Here is a 23322-nt window from a genome sequence, read left to right on the forward strand (position 1 = left end):
TTCTTTTTATAAATAACCATAATAATTTAAAATAAAATTATAATTTAATTAATTTTAATGATATTAATTTAAAATAAAATTATAATTTGATTGATTTTAATGATATTATTTTAATCTTGGTAATGTGAAATGTATTATAAAATAAATAAGATAAGTGTTTTGGTGCTCATCATGGATTGATATCTATGGACATGTGAATAAAACTCAAAAGTCAATGAAACCCACTAAGCGGAAGCCACAATTTAGACCAAATAACAAATTTCAAGCGGGAATTAGAATGAGACAAGAAAATTTTCAAAAAATATGACCCAAAGAGTGTTTGAATTGTTTTTTAATAATAGAAATGGATTTGGCACCATCAAAAACCCCTAAAACACCCAAAATCAAATTTAAAAACCAAATTTCCAAAATATTACTTGATTTATGAAAATCTTACCAAAATTTCTATTATTTTCTAAACAAAATTATACCCTCGCTATACTATGCTATAGTACTCTTTAAACCTAACCATGGTGCGGTTATTATCCTACGCCATCACGATAAATAAGTGCAATAAGAGCGTTCCCACTTCATGCAAATGTAAGCCAACGTTACATACATAACTACAAACCGTAACGCATGCCTGGAGCAGTGTCCATAACGTCAGTACGGTCGTGAGCAGCAGGAAACTTTTTCCGTGCTTCTCCCATCTTCTTGTTTGCTTCGGGATTCGATATCCTGACCACTTTACTCATCAGCCCGCTGAATTCTTCTGTAGACTTGCTCTTTTCCTGTTATTGAGGGCCAGCACAGGCAACGGCTTCGTTCAAAATCGGGCCAAAAGAATGGTCGATCAGTCGCTCATTTACGGTTTTGTTTCGAGAGGGACGGTCATATTGGCCGAGTACACAGAATTTAATGGGAATTTTACCACTATAGCTTTCCAGTGCCTCCAGAAGCTCCCGGCCACCAGCAATAAGTTCACATTTGACTGTCAACACCACACCTTTAATTATCTCGTTGAAGATGGATTTAGTAAGTGTCCGTTGAATTGCTTTTAAATTTGAGGCCCATTTTTCCCTAGATCGGATAATATTTTCAGTAATACTTCCAGCTCCAGTCTGCATTAGTTGTAGTTGTTTTAAATAAGAGGGGAAATTTCAATCGGTGAATATTGGCGGCGGCCTGTTCTGGCCTATTATGAACTTTTCTTTTTTCCTTTTGGTTATTGTTTCTTGATATAAATTGCCAACATGAATTACTGTAGTGTTAATAATCTTTATCTCATATATATTCGATGTCGTTGAAGGGAAAATACTCTAGATCAATTTTCCTGTAGCCTTCTTTGTAATCTGTCTTCTTGGTTTCTGTCGAAGCAGACCAAAGTTAAATGAGGCTCTTGGAGTTGAAATGCTAACCGATAACCGGCAAATGCTGTTAGCATTACCTAGAAGCACTACGTTTGAAGCGGCCTTTGAGCTTTCTTGATGCTTATTCCCTTCAACGGGTAATACTAGTACGCATATGCCAACAGATCCGTCATCCTTAATGAATATTAAGCCTGATACAGGGTCGAGACAAGTAAAATATTATCTTAAAAATATGATTATTATTATATTTAATGTCATGGAAAAATATTACTATTATTGTATTTAATGTTGTGGATAAATCATGAACTGGGCACCTTTAATTTAATTCCAATCGTATTATATTTATTATTACCTCTGGAGTTAGCGTCTTGCCAGGGTTATCGTTTGAAAGCCATAAATATCTGTCAATAGCTATAATTTGTTACTTTCACTTTGTAGCGCTTCCAAGATATTTGTAATAAGAAAAGTGGGCTGCATTTTATAGTTTGGGATTGATCCTTTAGCACTTTGTGTGCTTCAATTTTTCGAATTTGTATGTCCTTGTATTTATGTGCATGAAAGTAGCATGGTTCACATGAATTGCTTACCAATTTTATATGCACATTATATTCTTTCAGGACTGAATCGACATATATGATATTAGTTATCTGAAATGGTTGGACCAAGAAAAGTTGGTTGACATATATGTATTAGTTATCCAAAAAAACCTTGACTAAGAAAAGGGGAGGAATGGTCCTTCAAACCATTGTTTCATTCATTGATTCTTTGCGTCTGTGTTTGTCTTTCTGTACATGGAAGTTGTAATATGTGGGAATCCATATTTCAATTTCACATGACATATTTCTGTACATGTTAGTTGCAAAGTTCGAAGATGCATATTTCAAGTTTAAGTGAAGGCTTATACCCACTCTGTGTGCGGTTTAGGCAGCTTGACAAATCACCATTTGGTCATAGCTATGTCACGAGGTTGACATCTTGCATCCTGCCATATTGCCAATGATTTTGGTTTGGCGCAGTGTCATTTGCTATAGCTATTTCATGATGTTGACATTTCACATCTTGCAAAGTGCTATATTTTGGTTGTTTGTAAATTTGTTTTAAATAAATGGATTGTCGATAAATTTAATGTTATTTTTATTATCGTAGATAATTAAATTCAACGTTTTTAATCTTCTTTACAGTTGATATTTCCAAGAGATTTATGTAACTAGATTGGAGAAAGTTTAAGATGGATATATGTTAATCTATAGAAATTTGAAAATATGCACCCTCTAAATGTATAGGAGAGGGATCTATGCAAATAGGTAGAAGTCTGGATATATTGAACCACCTGTTGATACTTCACAGATTGGAGAGGTTTAAGATGGATGGCTGTTACTGTATAGAGGTTTGCAACCTCTAAATTTATGTCATACCCTAGTTTAGATGAATCTCTGCTCTCAGGATACTGTCGAGTGCACCCTATAGAAAACCTTGTACATTTCTTCAATGCTGGACTTCCCCTCTGCTTTTTCTATTGGTATCATATTACTTGGGGCGGGTTTAGCCAATGTTTGGCATCCATCTAATGGGCTTACAGGTTATCAGAGGATCAAGTTGTTGTTGGTATCATAGTTGACAGTTTTAGAGCACGTATAGAAACCTGCAATGAATGATCCCAGGGTAGTGAATGTAGTGGGTTGGGTACGGTAATGGCTAATGGATGTTAGACACAATGTTAGAGATGTTATAGTTTCCTTTGGCGTTTTATTAGAGCATGCACACAAACCTGTAATGGAGTCAAGGACAGCGAGGTTAGTTGGTTGAGTAGTTTAACAGTTGTGCTGTTTCATTATTTGGGATTAAATACGTTCTTTTTCTCTGGATTTTGCAGCATATTGTGTCGTGGCAGATGAATCAGCTGGAAGACAAGTACCGATGGCCTTCCTGGAGCGCATTAAAGATGAGTTTAAGAAGACATATAGTGATGGAAGAGCTGAAGTAGCTATTGCCAACGGTCTTAACCAGGAATTTGGGTAGGTGTGTGCTCGCATTGTTTGGATATATTCCAGTTGGGTTAATTAACACCAAGGGAATTTCTTGTTGATATATTGTCATGTTGATCAACCATGCAGGCCAAAATTGAAAGAGCACATGGACTATTGTGCACAGCATCCAGAACAGATCAATAAGTTAGCCAAAACCAAGGCTCAGGTTGCAGAGGTCAAAGGCGTTATGATGGACAATATTGAAAAGGTATATTTCTGGTTTAATGTTTACTATTTAGGTATCATGGTTGCTATATCTTCGGACACTTTGGATATAATTTATTATTGTAAAGAGTGTTTTCCATAGATCTCTCACACACACATATATATGTGTGTGTGTGTGTCCCTTCATCCCCTGTATGGATTCGCCATTAAGGAGGGCATTGTGAACATATCTGATAGTGTAATTATGAATCGTAAGGACTATGTTTATGATATCAAATTAATACAGGGAGAATGATTTAGTTCCTTTCTAGTTATAGGATGTCCGCAGAGGTAGTAGCCTTTCATTCTGCTGATTGGTTGCTCATGAATATGTGCTTGGTTGGCCTCCTGTGACGTTAAAACCTCCTCTCTTCTTGTATGATATCGCACGGTGGTTTGGAGGTTTGGTCCGATATGTCATACATCACGAATACTAAACAAAATAATAAACAATCGGATGCTGTGTCTGGAATGTTCCAAGGTCATAAACAGTGGGACCTCCTCTCCTCTCAGGGTGTATGATAATAAACATTGAATATTAAACCAAATAATAGTTTCTAGACGTGAAAACCTTAAATTTTCCTGCCTTAGGTGACTGTTGTCCTTATGTTCTCAATCAAACAAATTAATTGCAGAATTTAATTAACATAAAAATATAAATTCTGAACACTGCAGCAACCACATAATAACTGGAAAACAGTGAATAGCAGAAGCATAGATTAATACACATGTACAGATGATTTCCTCTTCTAAATCAGTGTTTCATTCCCTAATCAAAGTTTGCAAGGAGGCCTCCATAGGTTGCTTAAGCCTAGAAGCAATATGACCTGGTCAATCACCAAATAACTGAGTTGTTTGGTTAGGGCCGATTTGTCCACTAGCTGGACCAACTGATGCAATTGGTAGAATGTATAGTGAATATTCAAAAATTCATTTCTCCTCAACCATGTAGAGTTAGAAGGTGTGTCATATGTCATTGGAAAGGTCTCGGAATAATCTTTCTAACCATATATTCTATGCTCCCATTTGAGCTAGGTAATTGGAGTAAAAATGCCTTCAAAGATAGGGTATCCAAATGGGGCCTTCTTATACTTTGGTTGGGTCATCTTGACAAAATATTTCATATCTCCTCATTCCTATGGAATTAGAGGGAATGCCATATATCGTTGGAAAGGTCTCAAAATATGCTATTTGACTATGTAATTTCCTCTTTCATTTGGACAGCCTTTTACATCAATAACAACCATTTTCAATACATATAAGAGTGAGATGTCCCCATAGCCAAGGTCTTCTACTCAACCTTGATGGTACCAATTTACAACATCTGATAAAATGGTTTGATGTCAAGCATGGTAGAAATTATCTTATTGTTGATTATTGAGATATACCATTAACAAACGTGAGGGAACCCACCAATGATGTAAATGGACCCTAAGGTACATAGCACAATCCACTGAGTATGAATAAATGAGCTGATGTCAAACATTCATGGACTTGATCAATTAGGAGTCAATCAGGTAAACCCATTATGCTTCACGGGGAAGCCTACCACTTAGGACTACAAGCTCCAAGGTACTAGTGGTTCCTAGATCTATCTCTTGGATAATGAGTTGAAGTCGATAGGAGAAGATCAATCGAAGGAGGGTCTTAAAGTATTCCCCATCAATTGACACGGAATAGACGAGGGATGATGTGAACGGATGAATTCACCAAGTACAACTAACACAGGAATGGTCAACATAAAAGGTCAACGAGGATTGCAAATGGTTGACTAAGGTTTAAACTTCCCTTGAACATATAGTGGCATGACACAAAAGTGACTTGACATCATTGATTAATGAGCACCACATGATATCATGCAACAACATAGGAGACATTGAAGCACACTTGATAATGATTAGAAGTGTAACTAGTCGGAGGAGTAAAAAGACTCCTAGGCAAGCTAAAACCCATCTATAAGATACTGACGCAAACAGGCTCCATGTTCAAGGGCGATGCGACTGATGCTGCCATTTTGAATGATAGATTACCAAAATACTCCCCGTCTTTTTTTTTTTGTATCTCCATAGTCTAATGAGCATTGAAAGAGAAAAGTAAGCTTGAAAGTGTCTTTTTCATTTAGTTTTAATGAGCCTGCAAAAGAGATCAAGGGATACTTGATAAGGTGTCTTCTTCATTGTTTAACGAGCTTGAAGAAGAGGTAGTAGTATGCTTGATACAAGGTGTCTTTTTCATGAGGTTTTAACGAGCCTAAGAAAGAGATACATGGATGCTTGCTACCCTTTAGTGTTTAACGAGCATGAGAAGAATACAAAGGAAGCACACCCTAGAGAAACGAGTGATATAGAGGGTAACAAATTGTTCCAAGCTAATGGCACCACCTTAAGCAATGTGAAGTAGAAAGGCTAGCAAAAGAAACCCACTCATTGTAGTAGTCTCTCCAGAAAGGGTAAAAACACCAAGCAAAAGCTAACAATAGGGCCAATGACAATGTGACTGGAATGACTATAAGTGAGGCTGGGATGAATTGACATGTGTAAGCATAAGAGGCAATGCAAATCAACAATCGTAAGGTACAAAAAAATTGGGATTCTCTCAGGGTATGGCTAGGATCTGAGGCAAAAGAGAGAAAATGAGGCTCAAATTCAAACTCATGGCAGGTCTGAAGGAAGGATTTCGAACCTATCAAAAGACACAACATGGACACCAAAATGGAAAGCAGGTGCTAAAGTAGGGCATCCATATATAGGAAGGCTCTATTGTACACGTTAAGATGTGCAAATAAAGAAGAGTTACCGTCGCAACCTAACGAGATCAGACCTAAGGCACAATGAAGATGGCAACAACAGTTAATAATGCATTGCAAATGATAGGGAGAGACGTACCCCTATCTGCCAAGGTCAAGAAAAACACACCTAGAATCCATGATGACGGTGGCACAAAAAAGCTCCAAAAAGAACCATTGCAAACTTGATCCATAACATCTCACAAAAGGGTCAATTGAACATAAAATATGCATAAAAATGAGATCCGAATCACAAAAATTGTTTAAGCGGAGAGCACCCACTTTCAAGTGATTTAGGCCCTACTATAAGAGAAATTGGGCCAAATTGGATTCATTTGCACAATCGCTCTTTACAAAACTAGATTAATGGAGAAAACCCAACCCTACCCCTTAAACTTTGGATCAATATCCTAGTGTGCATAGGGCACCAATCAACTTTTCGCTTTCACCGGGTATTTCTCTTGCCCTTCCTCATCATTTTAGTAGTTTTTGCTTGAATTTGTCTAAGATTTGACCCCTAACAAACCTCTTTTTGAGCTCGAGGGTGCCATTGCCCCCAATCTAGAGGCTTGGGAGCAACTTCGATAAAGTAGGTCGCCTTGTAAGCTTATGCTTGGGGGCGATGGCCACCTTGTGTGGTTCTCCTAGGGAGCAATAAGGCATATAATTCTTAGATCTAGGGCCAACAACAAATAGGGTAAAATGCTGACTTGTTTGCATGTTATTATGACAGGTATTCAAGAAGGATGATTGAGTGAAAAGAAAGAGAGCACCAAGAAGATGATATGAGGGCTCTTATGCATCCACCCATAGTGAAAGCATTGCGACAGTGTGGCTTGCTCAATTTTTTCAAAACACAGAATATGAAGGGTCAAGTTGGGTCCTTCAAAGACTAATCGGGTTGTGGGATCTCGCTGAGCAACACTTATGGTACAAGACCAACCTTTGGTCCTAGAGGTTGGAGATATATGTTCCTTACTGACTTATCGAGGCGGGGAGCCTCGATGGTTGTGGCAGGAGCGAGGAATACAGGTGAGGAAAGCATGAACGATTATGTGGTCTGATATTTTGTGCACGGGGAAAGGAAAGTGAGCAGTAAAGTACCAATCAAGGAGGTGATTGAACTCACTCTCCAAACCATTTTGTTTACTATTACCCATGTAGGAAGTTCAACAAGGTCTCAATTGGCCTCTAGAGCACAGATGGATATCACAGTGAGATGCCTAAAGCCTACACTTCTCAATTGGTGTGAAGAGTTGTTGGCCAATATGAAGGACCAACTCACAAAATGCAGGACCAGAAGGCAAAAGTAATTTGGCTATGGAAGTATTCTTATGTCCTCTTTCTTGGAGAGAGTGTCGATTATGTGGCCAAGAGTGATCGCTCCTTTCCCACTACCCTCTAATCCATGTATGATGCATTGGATATAGTTGATGGGGAGACTTGAGGGGGGCATGTAGTGTGTTGGTTTGATCAAGTGTTCTTCTCCTAGTTTGGAGAACAATATGTTGTGATTGACGATTATGCTTACTCAGGCACAAATTTCTGAGATGATGTTGAGTTAGCCCTACCCCAAGGTGCTCGATGAAGTGCCATTGGTAAGAAAATTTTGGTTTTCTGAATTTTTTTAGTGTTTTTAGGTTTTTGTCATATATGATATTTTTGTTGTTTTTATGGGTGCTCAGTCACTGACACATTATGGTTTTGTGAACACAAACTTGGCACCAACCCATCCCCAAGGTTAGTCCCCTTACTATCATAGAGGAGCAACGCCCATGAGAATAGAACGAGTCTAATATCCCAAGGGAATTTTATTGCCTTTAGGGTTTCTATATTGGCTAGGGTTCCCAATATATCAAAAGATGATACAACAACAATGCACATTTATTCATTCATTCAACACTAGGTATCATTGAATAACATAATATTTCCAACAATAATAAATATATCCAATAGTGATACAATTCTTCAACAAACACAATGAGTTAGGGTTGATTGCCCAAAGAACAATAGATCCAATTCACCAAAAATTCACCAATACGCCTTTGATTGTAATGACAAATTATGAAGACCACCTAACACTATCAGCTATTGCTTTGCTAGATTACTAATTTATCCCGACTTCATAACCAATTTTATAGATCAGTTCCCTCACTGTGCCATAGTCGTTTGCTACCATTGACTCGTCCTTATAGTTGGCCTCAGAAATCAGTCCACAAGCTGATGCCTTGTGATAACTCACTGTTGTTGGTCGCTGGTTCAAATTTGGTATAAAGACAGCTGCTGACCCACTGCTAATTTGGTTGATTCCCTACTACGGATTGGTGCTTGGACTTGCCACTGTGGGACAAGGTATCGTTCGTAGTCTCTTAATAATACCTGCAAAGAACCTTTTCTGCTCCAGATGACCTTGGTTAGGGCCTCACTACCATCGATTGGGTTGTTTGTTGCTCCCAGATGTATCCGCTTTGTTTAAAAGAATGTTCAATGAATTAATTCACATGGAGCAAACAGCTCAATGATAATACAAAGATATTTACAAGAATAGAAACATCAGGTTTCTATGTAGAATATCGAACAAACAGTTTCATCTAAGAAACTGCTAAAAGAATAAGAATAAAAACATCTAAAAGACTGAGCATTACTAAATAGAGATATAGAGATATATTCTAATACCCTCCCTTAATGCTCAATCTATTTACAACACCAATAGACCCGCGAAATTTTACAAATTTATCAGGACCAAGAGGCTTGGTAAAAATATCGGCGGGCTGCTCTGTGGTGGGAACATAGTGCAACTGAACTGAGCCGTCTTCAACCAGCTGTCGAATGTAGTGGCAGTGAGTTTCCACATGCTTTGTTCGTTCATGAAAGACAGGATTCTTGGCAAGTTTGAGCACTCCCTGATTATCACAAAACAAAGAAGTAGGCCCTGTCTGAAAAACATGCATATCTGCAAGCATACGACGAAGCCAAACTGCCTCACAGGCGGCCTTAACTGCTCCCCGATACTCTGCTTCTGTTGAGGAGAGAGCCACTACCTGTTGCTTCTTACTAGTCCAAGTAACAGCTCCAGATCCTAGACTAAACACATACCCAGCTGTAGATTTACGGTCATCAACCGAACCGGCCCAGTCAGAGTCAGTGTAGCCACTGAGAATAGGAGTGGAGCTGTGAGTATATAAGAGGCCATAATCAGAAGTACCACGCACATATCGTAGCACCCGCTTTGCTGCTATCCAATGATCAGCTTTAGGAGCTGACATAAAGCGAGAAATGTAGCTTACTGCAAAACTGATGTCAGGTCTGGTAGCAGTAAGATAGATGAGACTGCCCACTAATTGCCTGAATAAAGTTTCATCCACAAGAGGAGAGGATGACTGTGCTGAAAGTTTGAGCCCTGGTTCCATAGGAGTCGTGGCCGGTTTGCAATCCTGCATTCTGAACCTTTCCACAAGATTTTTGGCATACTTGGACTGAGAAAGAAAGATCTGATTTTCAGACTGCCACACTTCAACCCCCAGACAGTAATGAAGAAGTCCCAAGTCTGTCATCTCAAAAGTTCTGCATAGATCTTGTTTGATCCCATGGATCAAATGTGCAGAGCTGCCAGTAATGATAAGATCATCCACATAGACAACTACAAACAAGATATCATCATCAGTATGCTTGATATACAGGTTTGCATCAGATGGACTCCGCTGAAAACCCTGATCTGTCAGATACTGATCAATTTTTATGTACCAAGCCCGAGGAGCTTGTTTCAATCCATAGATTGCTTTAACTAACCGACACACTTTCTGTTCTTGACCAGCAACCTTGAATCCTGGAGGCTGCGTCATGTAGACTTCTTCTTGGAGATCACCATTTAGGAAAGCACTTTTGACATCCATCTGATGAACTTTCCAATTGAACTGAGCTGCTAGGGCAAGCACAAGCCTGATAGTACTCATCTTGGCTGTAGGAGCAAAAGTCTCCTCATAGTCGATGCCTTCCTGCTGTGAAAATCCTCGAGCCACAAGCCGAGCTTTATACTTGTCTAAGGTTCCATCAGCTTTGTATTTGACTTTATACACCCATTTGCAGCCTATGGGTTTTTTGTCTGCAGGAAGATCAGAAAGAGTCCATGTGTGATTCTTCTGAAGACTCTGAAATTCTGCTTTCATAGCCTGTTCCCACTCAGATATACCCTTAGCTTCTGAGTATGTTTGAGGCTCAAAAGTACTGTGAAGGTTAGCCATAAGAGCAAAATTGACTGTAGACTGTTGTCTGTTCTTATGCCTAGAAGTTCTACCTTCAAGGAGCTCATCATCCCGGAGATCACCTATGGTTTTAGCCCACCATTTTGGCCGAAGAGAAGAAGAACCAATATCAGGATTAGAGGGACCAATATCAGGAGGAAGAGAGGCAGGCTCAAGAGCAATAGGGACAGCAAGAGGGGGATTAGCTTCTGGAGGAAGCTCAGATAGAGTAGTATCAAATCTTGATGCTACATCATCCCTCCCATCAGATGGACTGACTGGAAGAAGAACACTGTGAGGCGGATCCTCAGAACGCTGCTCAGAAGAAGAAGACTGAAAGAATCCTCTGTCTTCATCAAATACTACATCTCGACTGAAGCTAAGTCGACCAGTGGCTATATCTATCAGCCTATAAGCCTTGTGATGATCACTGTAACCTGTCATCATGAGTTTCTGACTTTTGGAATCCAACTTAGATCGCTTAGCAGATGGAATCCAAACATATGCAACTGAGCCAAAAACTTTGAGATGACTGATCTTAGGCTTACGACCAGACCACACTTCTTCAGGAGTCTTCCCTTTAACAGCCTGAGTAGGGGATCGGTTAAGAAGGTAAACAACAGTAAATACTGCTTCAGCCCAGAATTTGTTTGGAACACTCCGGTGTTGTAACATGGAACGAGCCATTTCAACAACCGTGCGATTGCGACGCTCGACAACACTGTTCTGCTGGGGAGTGTAAGGTGTGGTGAATTGACGTTTGATGCCATGAATATCACAGAAGTTGGCAAAAGCTGAGGAACAAAATTCCCCCCCATTGTCGGTCCTAAGGGTCATGATATTACAACCAGATTCGTTTTCAACTAAAGTTTTAAACTTCTGAAAGGTACTAAGAGCATCAGATTTATTTTTTAAAAAATACACCCACATCTTTCGACTGAAGTCATCTACAATAAGTAAAAAGTATTTGCAAGCAGTTATAGAAGCTGTATTCATAGGACCACAAATATCAGCATGAAGTAACTGAAGTACCTGGGATGCGCGCCAAGATTCGCCATTTTTGAATGACGACCGATGTTGCTTTCCTGCTTGACAGGCGCTGCATACCCCCAACTGCTGAGTCTGAATATCAGGTAATCCTGACACAAGTCCCTCCCGAGAGAGCTGAGAGAGATACTGCATATTGAGATGCCCATATCGCTGATGCCATAGAGTACTGATGGGAGAGACACGAGCTGCTAGTGCCACTTCTGGAAAGTCACCGGTGTCAAGTAGCCTGTATAGACCATGGTCCTCGAGGCCAGTAGCAACTGTCAGACTGGTCTCCCTGTCAATGATGGAACACTTGTGTGCACTGAACACAACATCAAGCTGAGGAGAATTCCTCATAATCTGACTGACAGAGAGCAGATTAATCTCCATACCAGGAACATAGTATACATTTAGAAATATGAGCGTGCGTCCACCAGACTGAATTTGAACTGTACCCCTGCCAGCAACAGTGTACTTTTCACCTCCACCAAATACAACTGAATCACTGAAAGGTGAAAAGTCAATAAACCAGTCACGCCTGTGAGAGAAGTGGCGTGATGCACCAGAATCAATGTACCATGCAGAGGAAGGAACATGTTCTGAAGACCTTTTAGCCATAAAGGCGTAAAAGGCCGAATCTGTCTGCTCGGAATGTTCTGCAACATTCGCTGTCTGATGTGACCCTCCCTGTTTCTTTTGTTCAGCAGCAATCCTCTGCCTGCAGTCTTTCTTCATGTGACCGAACTTGTGACAGTAATTACACTGTACACTTTTCTTCCTGTTAGGATCAAAAGACTGAGATGATCCTCTCTGCTGAAAAGACTGAGAGGACTGATATTTTGCAGCAAATGCATTCTCCAAGGGCACTGATGCAGTACCACTACCAAACTGCTGTTTCCACCTATCTTGCTGCAGAAGTTTGGTACATAAATCTGAAAACTTCAGATCAACATTTGTGGTTGTAATGTTGAGTGTTTCAATGAAGTGTTCATAAGATTTTGGTAGACTCTTCAGGGTAATGACTACCATATCTTCTTCCTCCATGGTCCGACCAATGGCGTCGAGCTGATCTCGAATGTCTTTAATTTTGTTGAGATGTTCCTGTAAAGACATATGTTCATCCATCATGATGGAGAACAACTGATTTTTGAGAAAAAAAGCTCTGCTTTTATCAGATGTCTCATGCAATTCTTTCAACTGTTGCCAGATTTCAGCAGCTGTCTTGCCAGAAGGGATCTGTGGTAACTGATCATCAGCGACAGAGAGCTTGAGAAGCATAACAGCCTCTCGATTTCGATCATCAAATTTATCTTGATCGGTCCCGGCTGTACCTGGACGAAGCTCTTTGCCCAAAATGAGTTGATCAAGACGCCTGTACTCAAAAATGGTCAGCAGTCTTTGTTTCCAAATGTTATAGTTGCTGCCATTAAACCGTTGATTTCCTTCTAACATCAGATTGGTAAGTGTGGCCATTTTCACAAAGAGAAAAAGTAAGACACACAAGAACAATGTAGCTGACTGCTTATGCTGGTGAAGATTTAAAGAACAGACTTTCAGCTGTCTAAAACAATAGTAATACTGCTAATACAGTTCTGAGAATACAGTTTTCCACAAGAAAATGCCGGTCTACCATAAGAGTATACTGATGCAATAAACAGATGTCACAGGTCTGAGTTTGTAATGAAGACTGCCAGGATCACAAGAAAAAAAATTCCGCTGATTGGTAACCCACTGCCGGCAACCAGAACCACAAATACAGCAAATATAAATGATGAAAAATGGACCCACATGTGCTGTCTCAGATTCACACTTCTGCTGAATGGTAACCCACTGTCAGCAAACACCACGGATATATATATATACACGTCTCAGGTATCAAAATGGCCCACACAAAAACATCTCAGCTACAGGTCATATGCTTTTGAAAAAAGGACCACGTGAGCTATGCACGTTCCGTCTCAGCTCAGCGACTGGTCATATGTTTTGAAGTTTGAACCACGTGAGTTATCAAAACTGCACGTTCCGTCTCAGCTATTTTATATACGAAAAACCCACAGGTGAATATAACCACGCATATGTGTTTTATAAACACGGGTTACGATTCCGTCTCAGCTATTACAATGAACCACGGATTTTTATAACACGCGGATGACAGGTTACGTATTACGTATTACATCAGGTTACGTATTACGTAAATCAGGTTAAAAACACGGGTTTCAGATCCACGGGTTTGACTGAGATAATATAACGGCGTTTGCACAGGTTACAATGAACCACGGGTTTCAGATCTAGAGCCACGGGTTTCACAGCACACGCGTATATCCACGGGTTTGAGGTTACACGCGAATTACAGGGTTTCAAATATCCACGGGTTTTCAGATATATATCTAAGAGTTCTGAAATATATATATATCCACGAGTTTTAACTGTAATACCATCCACGGGTTTCAAATATCCTCGGGTTTCAAAGCGTATATCACAAGTTTGACAGCGTTTGAAAATATCACAAGCGTATATCACTTGTTTGCACAGCGTTTGAAAATAAAAAAATAGACAGTTGCCCGCAGATCAAATTTTCAGACCACGACTCCGATTTTTAAAAAACAAATAAGTTATAAACCGAGAGAAAACACCTGGATCACGATTGCTGATGATTGCTGAGGGATTCCACGATGTGGTCGAAGAAAATAGCTGGATTCAATATTCCAAGCAAACTGGCCAGCCAAAAAAAAATTCCGCTTCCACGAAAACAGTCGCCGCCACAAAGTTATTTCCTTAGTAAAATGATCATGCAAGAGAAGAATCCAATTCTGTATCGAGATGGACGACTGTAAGCTTTTATCACAGCGAGCAAAGCCGAGGCTAAGACTCAGTGAAGGCTGCCTGGCTTACAGAGGGCTCGACCTTAGAAAGGACTCAAGAGATTACAATGCAAAGAGAATTACTGTTTCAAGAAGAATCTCTTAACCTTGCTCTGATACCATAAAAGAATGTTCAATGAATTAATTCACATGGAGCAAACAGCTCAATGATAATACAAAGATATTTACAAGAATAGAAACATCAGGTTTCTATGTAGAATATCGAACAAACAGTTTCATCTAAGAAACTGCTAAAAGAATAAGAATAGAAACATCTAAAAGACTGAGCATTACTAAATAGAGATATAGAGATATATTCTAATATTGTTTGGGGGGGTTATTTGCTGTCTGGATGCCTCAGAGCGAGTTTCCGCAACTTTTGTTCCTACTGTTGTAGGCCACAATGGCCTCAGTCCTTTTTGTCAACTTCAGATAAGAATCCTTTTCTTTCTGGACCAGAGCTCAGTGATCGTATAAACAATAAAAAGGGGTCTCCTCTCCTAGGATAGGGCCTCATTGGCCTCTATTTTCCCTCAGTGCCTTCCAAGAGATCTCAAAAAATCTGTTGCCACAACAAACTCTTTGTAGGGTAGACTTCCACTACTTTAAACAAATCGTAGAGTAGTTTCGTTGCTAACCAAACAAAACCGAGTGGTTTCCAAGAAGAGATGTTGTGCCAAAACAAAGAAAAGAGGTGTCTAGGTATTGTGGCATCAACTCCACTGAAACTAGACGGGATTAGCTAGGGAGGGATCGCCTTCACCAAAACTAATCAAGAAGAAAGGGGTGTTAAGACCCTCAGAGCCTTAGGCTCAATAAACAATAGAGACAATTTAATCCAATTCAATGATGAAAAAATGATTCTAACTCTCTCATATTTATAGATTTCCTTGTGGGGGTTTGTATCCTTAAATTAATGTGAGAGGTTACAATTGTAGCCCCTAATTTGGGCTTTTTGCCCCAGTTGCCCCAAAATTTACCCAATGTTGCCCCAAAACATTGGATAATGGCTTTCCCCCTTTATGAAAGACTATAACCTATAGGGTTGGATAAGCTACTTCATCCTCCCTTGGGCAATTAATCCATAGGGGACATTACAATGAGAAGTCTCCTAGGAGGAGGGGGAGTAACATGATGAGTTGCGCGAGTTCACGCACAACGTGGAGGGGTTGACTATGGGAGTATAGCCTTTAGCAATTGATGACATCCCTCCACATTTGCAACAAGTTATAGACTTCGGATCATGAGCAGGCTGCATTCTTCAGGAGCACCTCCAGGTGGACCACAGGCCTTATTTTCCTTAGGTCTGGAGGTCGTGTGACTGTTTGTGGCTAGAGGAAGGACCACATGCCTAATCCCCTTGAAGCTAGGAGGTCATGTGGCATATTAGAGGGTTGGAAATAGCCCAGGACAATAGAGGAATGTGGGAATATTAGCTTGAAGGGAGGCCACAGTAAAGAAAGGGGTCTAGGAGTAGTGGAAGAGGGTTGTAGCAGCTTGCCAACAAACCCTAACTAGAACACTAGAAACTAGAAGCTTCTACAGCAGTATGACACAAGCCTAAGAGGGCACAATTTGTCTTCTCTATAATTGGATTTTTGGGCCAGCTATTTATCTAAGAGCAGTGATATTGGATCTTCAAATTGGCAAGTCAATTTTGACAATGAATTATTGTACTCTCTCCTGCATTTATCATTTATGTTATTTCTTCAGTCACTGTCAATGTGATTAATAATGGAAATGAAATGGATTGATAAATGGGCTATATGGAATGTTGAAGTAACCATCCTAAGCAAAGAACATGTTAACCTAAAATTAACATGGTATCAGAGCTTAGGTGAGGATAAGCCCAAGCAAGAGTGAAAGTGAAAGAAATCACTGGGAGAAGTTTGTTGATAAGTCTCCATGATCTACTCCCTCTGAAAGTTTGAAGGTAAGACAAAATGAAGTGGACTATGAGTGCAGACTGCCTGATTGATCAACAATAGAAAGAAGGATGGATTCCTTTGTTTTAGGTATTGATTTTCGCACAAATTACTAAGTTCTTATATAGTCTTTAGCTGTAATGATATCGAGTTCAGAATCTTTGTTCTAAGGATAAGTATTTTGTCTTACCTCAGATCTGATGTGGATCAGAAATTGAGTCATGTAGGAAACCTTGTGCTAGACTGACACAAGAAGGTTTGTTTTAGGGCTCCTACACTTGAAGAATATGCGTGGAAGGAATGAGGTAAGGTATGTGTTGACAGTGTTGGACCCACCAATATTCAGGGGATCTCCTCGATATGAACTCCCAACTAGACCTCACACCGTTTGGAGTAGGAGTCCCAATAGTGGGGTGTTAATGATATGACTTGGTTACGAATACACATAAAGTGGTGCACGATATCTTTGGTGAGAACAAGTGTGTGACCCTGTAAAAGGTCAAGTGCGATGCATGAAGGTTCCAACACACGAAGGGAAAAAGAAGTGAGCCCCTTAGAAGCCTATAATAGTATGCAACTTGAAAGGAACACACGAGCATAATGACATCACAAGATAATATGCAAAATAGTCCACAAGTTAACAGTGACAAATTAATACAACAACACGCATTCAACAAGATTCATACAAATGCAAACGAAATAGTTCATAAGCATAAGTGTAAGTTAAATAACATACATTGCAAATACAACAAGAATAGTCCTACTATATTCACAACATATGCATGAAAGCATGTCGGCTTTGAGCTTTTATTAAAAGTGAAAGTTCCAATCATACATACACCATTGACGAACCATTAGCCCCAATAGTGGAACGTGAAGTCAAAAACACCTGCTCCTCCAAAGAAGTATACTCCCTCTATGCTGTAGAGAAGCCAAGGCTCTCACAAAACTCCCAAGCTCTTTCTAAGCCTAAGCAACTCTTTCTAAGCCTAGGCAACTCTTTCTAAGCCTAAGCTCTTTCTATGCAACTTGAAAGGAACACACGAGCATAATGACATCCAAGCTCCTGCTCCTCCAAAGAAGTATACTCCCTCTATGCTGTAGAGAAGCCAAGGCTCTCACAAAACTCCCAAGCTCTTTCTAAGCCTAAGCCTAGCCAAAAACTTGCCTCCCAAAAACCCTTTACATGAGTTATGAGGTTCTATTTATAACAAGAGGGGGTGACCCTTCAACTCCCCTCTGTGACTTTTGGACTACCCTCATTACTCTTCAACTTCTTTACAAAATAACTCATTACATGACATCATGACTCTTCAACTTCTTTACAAAATAACTCATTACATGACATCATGACTGTTCGCATTCCAATATTGACTCTTGGAATTCCACTTACAAATTAATTACAAATAATATTACAATTTACACTAGTACCCATATGAGACTAGAGACAACTTGACAGCCTAACAAGACAAAAACACTATGATGCTTGAGTTTGGGGAAACTCTAGCTCAACAACTTCCACTTGATGTTTGTCGGTCATGTAGCGGTGCCAAGCCTGGTACTGTGCAATGACATCCCCAAACTGTGTGATGGTGTTTGGCTTGAAGCGAACTCTAGCCTCCATGGCATCTGGGTACAATGATTTGGAACCAATTTCTACTTCCTTCTGAAGCATGATCAACATTGTCCGCATTTGGATAGGGCCACCAATGTAGTTGTGCATTATCTGTCTATCCACCTCCAAGCCCTCCTTGGTGGTAATCTGTCTCAGTTGCTCCAAGTATTACCCTATCTCCTTTCTGACATGGTTCCTGGGTTTGGCTTCAATGAGTGAGCCAACTGATGGGATCTTGTGGGTCCTCACCAAGGAATCCAAATTGTTGTATATCCGTGATCTAGGTGGATATTGGTGGCCAACCGCCTATTCCACCTAGACCTCCAGTCAGTTTCATCTGTTTCCTTGTTTATTTTAGCATTTTTTTTAGCAGTTTTTCAGGTCCTGAACTTCCAGAGTAGTTTTGACCCCTTAAACGACATTTTTTTGAGGTCCGCAGCAAACCCGTAGTCATAAGAAAGGGCTTGTCGCAAATCCTGTAGTACTCGAAGAGATCTTTCCAACAAAGTATCGTACACGCCAAATAGAGATAATATGACCAAGTTACGACCCCGGGAAGTTGGTTACCCAACTAAGCCCAACGGGGCCCACAAACTCTTGGTGTTCCATCTCCTGGGGTTAGGGTTTTGGTTGTTTAGGGTTTTCCCGTGTTGTTCATGTTATCACCCCAAGAAACTCTACTAGGTTGTATATCAGAGATGCTCGGGAACATTACAAACTCAACCAAAATGTTGGAAAATGGTGAATGAATGGAAGAAATGATGCATATTCAAGCCAGATAACCACTTCTACTATGCTTAACCCCAGACATGGGGAACATCCCCAGACTACAAGGCTTTAGACCACTAATTACTCACAGTTTGAGGATTAAGTGGAAATGGAGAATACTGATCACACCAGCAGATGCACAGGACCTTGTGATGGCCAGCTGCAATCAGTTAAAAGGTCTGTAAATCTATTTCCTAATGCACAGACAGGATGACAGCTCTCTAGCATTAAAACAATAGAAACCTGCATACACATTCAATAATACATACTAGATTCTAACACAGAGGTGGGATGATAGCCCCTCTAATTCTAAACATCAAGACCACATGAAAAGTGCATAACAGGCACAACCTGGAACAAAGAAGAAGTGGAAAGTGAGCAATTAACAGCAAAAGAAGCTTGCATTAGCTGAAAATGAAGACTAGACGCTGCAGGTATCACAGTAGTTACAGTCTCCAGAAGTTGAACCTTACATCCAAATAACATTCATCAACCCCCATTACATTTTGTTTCTGGGTATATATGGAGGTTGATTACAAAATGTCTACTATCCTATGCGTGGAGGGGTCATAATGGACCACCAACCACATTAACTGTTTGATATGGGTCTCTGATACACTCTGATTGTTTTAATGGACAAAATGACCCTGTCTGGTACTCTGTTGTACTTCATGAACCGGTGGAGTGCTAGATTGAAGGAATTCCATAACTGTTGAAGGCGTTTAACTGCTCGAGGCTGTACTTTCCTTCCTTGGCCGTGCTGCTGGTTGAATGCAGTTGTTGCAGATTTAATGCGCAGAGTGCTGGATCATGGCCTCCTTCCTCCTTCGGGTGCACAGGGCAGGCCAAAAACATGAAAACCGCATGGAAAATGGACGAGGGCCTGGGAGTGAATGCTAGCCGTTGGATAGAACTGACGGATGGCTGCGATCTCATGGCGGGAGGCGATGGGAAGACGCGGGGCAGAGCAACTATGAACCGTCGGATCACATATACGGACGACCGAGATTAGTTTATGGAGTCTATTGGGAGATACGTGAATGGAGAAATGTGGGTCGTCGGATCATGATTGGGCAGATCCGACGGCTATCGGGAGGTCAAACAACGCGGGAGATAATGCGCGGGGATTGTACAGGACGGCGGTAAGCGGTTTCCCCGCACCGCTTATCGGAGGCGGGCGGTATCCGTATGCAGAGGAGCGATCCAGTATAATAGCGACGCGTGGCGGATGGGACGACGGGGAAACCGCTTTCCCCGCGGGCTATCAAGCGTGCAGTTTGCAGTGGCGGGAGTAGTGTATATCGTCGGATCGCGGCGGGGTAAGATCGGACGGCGCGGAGTTAAATACATGGATTTACATTGATTTGACGAGAAAGGGGCGGTACAGGCGCGCAGTCCCGTGAAAACGGTCGCATGGGTTTAGACTTTAGTACTGAGGGGCTTTGGCCGAAAACGGGTTTACACAAGGTTTTAGAAGAAAATAGAGATAAAGGGGTTACGAGGGTATAAAGCAAACAAAGGTGAAAGGATGAAATAAACTGCTGTGAGCTCCCTCCTTGTAAAGACACACGGCCACGGTAGTCATTTGGTCCTCCAAACACACAAGTGCATAGCAGAGCTAACACTGGCTCCTTCTAGGGATGAGATCCTCCCTGTGAGGTCTCAAGAACCTGCAGATCAATGCCTTCCTGATGAAAACAAATTAACAAAATTCCTAGTGTTCCATTAGGCATGGAGTCTACTTTGCCTATACAAAACTGATAAAAACAAAATATTTACAATCTTTAAGGCCAAAGACCTTAAACAACATAATTTTTCAGAAAACGCTCATTAACTAGGCCATCAAAAACTGTATCTCTTCCCATACTTTTCAGTATGAAGGTGTTGTTCTCTTGAATCTGTGAAATAATAAAAGGGCCTATCCAGAAAGCATCAAACTTTCCATGCTTGCCTTTCTTTTCTTTCAATGCATCCCACTTCAAAACCAAGTAACCAACCTGAAAATTATGTGTTTTTGCCTTCCTGTCAAAAACTTCCTTGATCTTTCTCTGATGTGCTGCAGTCTTTTCAATCGTTCTCTAATCTGATGTACTTTTGCTAAATCAGTGATCCTCTTTGCCATTTCTTCTTCCTCATTCTGCTCTTCTTGAAGGAATTTTGCCACAGGGAGAGTTAACTGAATTGGGAATATAGCTTCAGTGCCATATACCAGCTTGAAAGGAGAATTCCCTGTGGATTTTTTAATGGTCACTCTGTCAGCCCACAGTGCATACTTGAGCTTTGAATCCCAATTCTTTTTGTTGTCCTCTAACAGCTTCTTAATTATCCTTATCAGGCTTTTATTAGAGGATTCTGCTAGACCATTACCTTGAGGATAGTATGAGGTGGAATGAACAAGTTTAATACCCATTGAATCACACATTTCCACCAATTCCTTTGCCCTGAAGGCTGCTGCATTGTCTGTGACTAATTTATGTGGACAACCAAATCTGCTGAAGATATTCTCTGTCAAAAACTTCATGACCACATTATGATCAGCCTTTCTGGTAGGAATTGCTTCAATCCACTTAGTGAAATAATTAGTGGCTACTAATATCCATCTGTGTTGGCCACTGGAATGTGGATTGATTTCTCCAATGAAATCCAAGCCCCACTGTTGAAAATGACCTTTTGCATGTATTGGTTTTAAGGGCAGGGACTTCAACTGTTGTTTTCCTTCAAATCTTTGGCACCTGTCACAAGATTTAACAAAAGAAAATACATCAGAAAATAAAGTGGGCCAATAGTACCCAGCTCTGAGAATTTTGTGGGTTGTAGTTTTCCAATAATGGTGCCCTCCACACATGCTGGAATGAAATTGCTGCATGACTTTTATTGACTTTTCTTTCTCCAGACACCTTAAAAGCACTCCAGATGGATCCCTCCAGTAAAGCGGATTTTGATTAATGCAATATTTAGCTGCCCTAAGCTTTATAGTCTTGGCTTGACTTTGACTAAATCCTGAAGGGATTTATTGCTTCAACAATAAATTAATTATTGCAGAATACCACTCACAAGAAGCTATATTTTCTGCCACTGACTGCTCTCTGTCTGGTTCAGCTGCTTCCTCTTCTTTATCTATCTGACCAATTTCTGCAATTGTGCACAGGGAATCAATATCCAAAGATCTGCAATTTTCTTCAGCTAACAACCTGGCAAGACCTTGACCTCTGACAAGTTTGGTGGGTTTTAATTCTATATTAAATTCTATCATCTTTGCAATCCATTTTGCCCTTCTTCCATCAGCATCAGGTTGTGTTAAGACATCTTTTAGATGGCTGCTGGAGTAAACTGTTATGTCATCAAGGTAGATAAGGACAAATTTATCCTTCTCTCCCACAAATGCTATATCCATAGCTCTCTGAAAGGTGGCTCCAGCATTCATCAACCCAAAAGGCATCTTGGCATACATAAAAGTGCCCCAAGGAGTGGTAAATGCAGTCTTCTCTTGGTCATCTGGATGCACAACAATCTGATTAAAGCCTGAAAAACCATCCAAGAAAGACATTACTTTGGCTCCTGAGACCTTTTGCAGCAAATGCTCCATCTTTGGTAGAGGATAGTTGTCTTTCTTAGAGCATTTGTTTAAGTTTCTGAAATCAACACACAGTCTGATTTCTCCACTTTTCTTCCTCACCACTACTAGGTTGGCTACCCATTTTGAATATCTAAGAGGAACTATAATGTTGGCAGCGAACATTTTTTTAATTTCTTTTTCAATTAGAGGAAGAAGCATAGGATTTATTGGTCTCAGCTTCTGTTTAAAAGGAATGGTGTCTTTCTCCAGAGGGATTTTATGCTGGATTATCTTCTTATCATACGTTTTCAGATCACTATACTCCTAGGCAAACACATCAGCAAATTGCCTCATTAAATTGCAGTATTCAGCACTTTGATCAACAGATAGATGAGTGGACAAATTTATGTATCTAGGCTGATCTGGACTTCCTATATCATGCTTACAGACTGCAGATTGATCTTCTTTTTGGGCAGCCTTGTAAGGTACATCATTTTGGTCAAACAATCTCTCAAGAGGAATTAGACCCTTGGAATATGATTACTAGGAAGCTGGACAATGCTACTTTAACCAATTTTATTTCTAAGCTGGGACTGGGGTTTTTCTTCCAAGACTTCATTTTCTTGGTCAATTTGCATTTCAGAAAATTCATCAATGACTTGCAAAAACCTATTTAATTCATTATCATCTTCAAAAATTTCCAATGGTGGACATTATCAGACAAGGATGGTCTATATTTCATTTGCACTTCATAAACTAGTCTGGGAGGCATTGGAGGGATAAATAGACTGGCAGAAACAGCAAGGGAATTGGCAAGCTGATTTTGGGCTCTAGAAATATATGAAATACAGAAATAATCAAAAGAATATCTGATTCTCCATACCTCATCTCTGTATGCTTTCAACCTTGGGTGCTTTGCCTGAAATGTTTTATTTACTTGTTGGATGATCAAATCAGCA

The 23322-nt window shown here is 40.2% G+C and overlaps 1 protein-coding gene across 1 annotated transcript in view; it reads left to right on the forward strand.

Annotated features, from left to right (window-relative positions):
• Nucleotides 1-565: 565 nt before the first annotated feature.
• Nucleotides 566-23322, forward strand: part of LOC149187115 (vesicle-associated membrane protein 721-like) — a 114968-nt gene continuing 92211 nt past the window's right edge. Inside the window, exons 1-3 of the mRNA XM_089411289.1 lie at nucleotides 566-1014; nucleotides 3223-3364; nucleotides 3464-3584. Of these exons, the coding sequence (XP_089267415.1) occupies nucleotides 825-1014; nucleotides 3223-3364; nucleotides 3464-3584 (453 nt within the window). The 5' untranslated portion in view covers nucleotides 566-824. The remainder of the gene's footprint in view (nucleotides 1015-3222; nucleotides 3365-3463; nucleotides 3585-23322) is intronic.

Source organism: Pinus tabuliformis, chromosome 3_1 (assembly GCF_031772625.1).
Source record: "Pinus tabuliformis cultivar Carrire ecotype Pingquan chromosome 3_1, CPIR1, whole genome shotgun sequence".
Lineage (NCBI taxonomy): Eukaryota > Viridiplantae > Streptophyta > Pinopsida > Pinales > Pinaceae > Pinus > Pinus tabuliformis.